The sequence below is a fragment of the Cryptomeria japonica genome, chromosome 7 (assembly GCF_030272615.1).
Source record: "Cryptomeria japonica chromosome 7, Sugi_1.0, whole genome shotgun sequence".
Taxonomy (NCBI): domain Eukaryota; kingdom Viridiplantae; phylum Streptophyta; class Pinopsida; order Cupressales; family Cupressaceae; genus Cryptomeria; species Cryptomeria japonica.
Window position 1 is genome coordinate 741,083,062 of NC_081411.1, and position 5,680 is coordinate 741,088,741.

The following is a 5,680-nucleotide window of genomic DNA, read 5'->3' on the forward strand; positions in this document are numbered from 1 at the left end:
TAAATAAATAAAATATATTCATTTAAATAGGGAAAAGGCTAGAAGAGGATAAATGAATTAAATAAATAAATAAAAATATTTATTTAATTAAACGGGACAATTTTAGGTGTCTATAGATACTATTCATTACGTGATTCTTTTATTTACAACTTTTTGATGTAGTGTTTCTTATGAGGAGGATTTATAGATAGGCGACCATATCTACACCATTATGAGCATATTGGTATTGTTTGAGTGTGATAATTTTGTTAATATTTTGACTACTTATTTTACTTTGACTGTGACCTACAAGTAATTAACATGCACATCAAAGTAAGAACAAAATTCAATGTCAAACATTGTATTACCATTCCCTTTTTCCTTGTATTTTTATGCTCACTTCAATTAAACAATCATTTATACAATAACAATTGTACAAGTGGTATATTATTTCATGAATCCAACTTATGCATCATCTTATCCCAATCCAATCATCATGCATCCCTATAAAGTAGTTGTGATCCTTATATCTCCCATTCACAAATATAAATTTGATCCATAGGTATAAAATTGACCTAGGTCTTTTTTGGTAGTCACACATTTAAATCTCAAACTTCTATAATTCAAGTTTAAATTTATCTTTTTTACTCCACCCATTAGCTATTGTGATTCAACCTAGAACACACTTGTGTTGATCTATGTTCTTTTCTATTTTAAATATACACATTCATTCATTTTGAAAACAACTAGATATTACTATAAGAGTATTCACATGAGAGGATCAAAACAAAATCATAGAGCAATCTAGTTACAAGGTCAACTTTTATCATCACCTAGGCACATTGCATGATTGTTTGTTGTCTTTAATAATTTTTCTAAAGTCATTGAATTGGTCATCTTAGGGGTTTGACTAAGTAGAGCCCGACCCCCACGATTTACTAAAATCTCCAAAGGTTTTTTTAAGCATCATTAGTTACTTGTTGAGATTCAAATAGCAAAAAGTTAAGGTAGGTGGATTCTAATAGTTAGATACTAGCCAATTCACCACCATGGGCAGTGTTTAATTTCATTGACACTATTTCACTTTGATCAAGGGGGAGATCAATCTTACAATTGTAGATGTAAACCACAATAAAATCTAATTATTTGGTAGATTCTAAGATAATAAAGTATTTAATCACTAAAATTTTAGCATAGTAACAAATTAGTTCTTTAATTTGAAAGCTTATAGATTTGACTAGTAAACGTTTTTTCATAAACATTTTTTTATCATACTCTATGATTCATCATCAGATAAAGTGAGCTAGAGAGGATAATTAATTCTTAACATCTAAAACATCATTTTCCTACCTCAAAAATTTATGTATTTTATTTATTTAAATTCTACATTTGGTTTTTATTTTAATACCAATCGTACATCATATTCTTTTGAAATGAAATGAAAAATAATTAATGACATACATGAAACTAGGTAGTCTATAAGGCTCGAGATTAAAAACAACAACATCTACCTTTGAGTATCTACTATTTCTTTGTTGATCATGGTTTGCCTTGAATGTCCTCATAGACATAACAATAATACCCACTAAAAGGCAATGACCTCTACTTTTCAAATCCTTATTAACATTTTTCTTGGCATTGAATAATAACAAAAGAGGCCCCTTTAGTATCCGTGTTTCAATAGTCGTTCATTCGAACATGCTAATTATGAGCCCACTAAAAAATCATCTACAAGCAATAACTGCCTACTTGTACACCTAGTAGTGGAGAAAAAAGTTACTAATTAGAAGAATTGTGCAACTTTATTGGTACCCATAATACACGATTAATGGACCATTTGTGCCATAAGTATTGGATCAATCGTGCAAATTTTATGGTGGTCAAAGTGAACAATTAATGAGGCAATAGAGAATTTGTATTAGACATCACCTCTCAATGACCACTTTTTGACCTTCACATGCATAGTGAATCCTCCCGTATTTATCGGAACTACCCGAAGCCAAAACAACTATATGTTTTAATCTTACATACAGACAAAACAAAACAAAAATCATCCAAATTCAATGTACTCTATAAAAGCTCATGACTCAAAGTTAGTTATATCTATTATTGGTATCCTTCCCTGGGTCAAAATTAATTTTATTATTCAAAAGGGCAATAGGAAAGATCGTTTGGTTGAAAATCATCTTTGTTCAGTAGATTGGGTTTGCGTTGTACGTCGTCCACCCAAATAAGTTGTATAACAGCTGTGCAAATTAGCCTGCAAACACCTGTCGACCTTGAATGTGGATTCAATGTTTGCAGAGAGTCCGTACACTCAAATACATTATGGCAACTGGCAGGCGTACATCTCCTGACATTGCTGTAGCGTATAGGGAAAATTAACTATGAACGAACCAAGTGTTTGGTCCAGATGAATACATGAGAAATAATCAAGCTATTATTATAGTTGATTTGTAAGCCGTATTCCAGGTGGAAGAGATTCAATGGAAGAAGACCTTTCGTTAGCCAGTGTACAATGGCTTCGTGTCATATCAGAACTAACATCGAACGTGGATGAAACTTCGGGCTGCCCATTGTACTCTGCCTTCACAGCCCTGCCGCGTGGGATGCTCGTAAATCCAAGTATTTGTACAAAAGTGAATTCTACCCCAACTTGTAAGCACAACGAATTGAATTGGTTTGGGTAACGCCACGTAGGTAGCCTTAATGAAATTATTTATATGGATTCATGATAGTGAAGTAATCTCTGTGGCTGAGAAAACACTCTGAAGTTAGCCAACTTTCAAAACTGCGGCGCAGTAGTTCACTGGAATCTGTAAATAGCATGGCTTCTGTAGCCAACGAGAATGGCGGCTTGGATTCCATGGTAGAAGCTAAAACAGCATGCAGTTGCATGTCTGAGCTGTCCACAGGGAACGTGAGCTTCAAGAGTAGACCCATTGAAGAAGAATATGAAGAAGAAGATGATCAAGAAGAAGAAGAATATGAAGAAGAAGAAGAAGATGATGATAAAGATGGTAGTGAATGCTCCTCAAAACGCAGGGAATTGAGTGGTCTTGAGCCAGCCAAGAAGCGGTTTAAAGCTTGTTTGGGTAACGTAGAAGAGGAGGATGAAGCCATTGACAGTAGAATAGAAATTCTTCAAACTCTTGTGCCTGGAGGATATGGCATGGATACTATCCCTTTACTTGAACAAACTGCCTGTTATATCAAGTTCCTAATGGAAGTAGTTAATCTGTGAAATGGTGTTAGATTACAGACAAGCTCTGACGTTTTCTTACAGCTTTTTTTAATTTGCTCTCTTCATATCCCGAATAGCCAGCTGACCTTTTTGTTCCTGATAAAATATGTTGTGCAGGAACTGATAATTGTCCCCCTTGTTGTCTTTTTCACATTTCCACGACAATATTAAAAGATGTGTTGTTGCTAGTGTATTCACTTTCCAGAATATGAGTAGTATGGTAATCTTTGGAGTTTGTGATCTATCAGTTAACGACAAAAATGAGTAGAGCCAGGCTCTTCTTTGCAGCTTTTGCTTGGTATTGTTAGCCTGTGTTAATCTAGATTAGTCTTGTTTGTTCATTTTACTCCTCCGGGAGTCTTTTGAAGTGCATCTTCTTCCTGTAAATCTTTTTGTTTTGCCCAATAACAATACTCCTTCGGGAGTCTTCTAAAGTGGATCTTCTTCCTGTAATCTCTTTGTTTGATTCTATAATAATATGCCTCTCGGAGTGTTTTAAAGTGTACCTCCTCCTCTGTAATCTTTTTGTTTTGTTCGATTACAAAATAAATGATCACTTCACTTTATTTGTATGGGTGTCATTCAGTTTTACGCTTTTAAGATTAGGGATAAATATGAAGTTTATATTAGATTGGGTTTTGGTTTGGTTTCTGAGGATAGTATTGGATTATATAGTTCACCTTTTTTAAAGATGTTTTTAGTGTTAAATTTGATTAAACAATTTTGATGGAATGAATTTTGTAATGTGATACTTTACTATATGAGTTGATAGAAATGATAGAAATGATAGAAATCTTTGTTTATTTACTTATTCTATTATAAATATTGAATCAAATTGAATGTATAAATCTAGAAATCCAACATTGATACACATGTATTCGTATGTTTGTATCAAGATAGACTAAAATGCTTTTTCAATTAGTTAAATGCTTCTTATGCCATTTAGACAAGATCGCATGATAATTGTTTTAAGATTATATATTTCTAAAAAGTAATGACATGTTGATTGTAGAGACCTATTATTTAATTTGGTCATCATTTGTGGTAGAAATAAGTATTACTTGGAATGGGTGTAATCAATAATGTGGTCACTAATTTAGTTAGACACGTCATTTTTTTCGACATTTATGGAGAATTCTAGATGTGTAGTTATACTTTTTAAATTTTATATTTCATTTGAGCATTGCAATTTTAAGATTTTTATTTAATATATTCTTTTAGATTTTTACATTGCCTATTCAATTATATGTAATGCTAAGTATAAACACATATTTCTTATTGAGTAGATCAAATAACATCCAAGTTAGTCAGCTATATAAGTAAATAGTACATTGAAAATGAGAAAGTTATTTATATAACCAATGACACAATGATTTTTTTGTCAATTTACTATTAAACATGGATTATGTTGGAATCAATGAACACTGAGAGGAGGGGGTGCATTAGTGTTCTGCAATTTTTAACTTTGACAATCTGTTCATTAAACCACTTAATGCATATGAAAGAAATTAAAGTACAGAAATACAAAGCAAAGATCAATAACACCATAACACCAAGGTTTTTACGTGGAAACCCGATTAAGGGAAAAACCACGGTGGGATTCTAAACCACAATATTAATATACTCTCGTAAAAGTGTAGAAATATTACATAAGGGGAATGCACATGCATTTAGGCACATTGTTTAGAGCTCACTGCTCAAATTACAAGAAAGGGCTACAAACTAGAAGGCTCACTACCTTACAAATGTTTGTAAGAGATCACAATGAAGTAGCATCAACAAATGCCTAGATATAGTTCTGGTTAATCACAAAACATATTCTTACTCTACTCTGCAATACTGCTCTATTCTAATATCCTGCTACATACTGGAGCACCAATCTTCACCTTGTGCATGTGAAACTATGTAGAATCGCTCATACACATCCCACACAATCATCGAATACCAAAGTTCTCAAATAAACCTCTTATATATCCGCATCACCAATTTAGGTCACCACCAAGTCACCTTCAAGAACACGTCACAAAAGATGAAATGTGTACACAAATCGACTTCAATATAATCTAAAAACAATTAAGTGGACCAAAATAAAATATCCACACACTTCCCACATGTCAGCTTATCAACCTAGAACACGCAAACAACCACAAAAAATTGATCTGCAAGATCCGCAAACTAAATCATCACACGTTACCACTGATAACCACTATTCTAGATAAAAACATGATTACCGAATCTTCTAACTTACATAAGAATTATCATCAGAGGCAATAAACCTGGAATAAGGTAAACTGCATATCAATAATACATCTCCCAAATCTGCAAAGAAAAATACTCAACCAAAATTATCCGCCAACCAAAATATTGTACACTCTGTTGGATACCCTGTTCATCTTACCAGACCTCACTGGACTCAAACAATCTTTACTCAATCTTCTAGAATGATGAAATCATGAA

The 5,680-nt window shown here is 32.9% G+C and overlaps 1 protein-coding gene across 1 annotated transcript; it reads left to right on the forward strand.

The window, feature by feature from the left end:
• The first annotated feature begins 2,735 nt into the window (after positions 1 to 2,735).
• On the forward strand, positions 2,736 to 3,728 carry LOC131071904 (transcription factor HEC3). The gene has a single exon (XM_058007874.1). The coding sequence runs from the start codon at positions 2,807 to 2,809 to the stop codon at positions 3,221 to 3,223; it is 417 nt and encodes a 138-aa protein (XP_057863857.1). The 5' UTR covers positions 2,736 to 2,806; the 3' UTR covers positions 3,224 to 3,728.
• Positions 3,729 to 5,680: the final 1,952 nt, after the last annotated feature.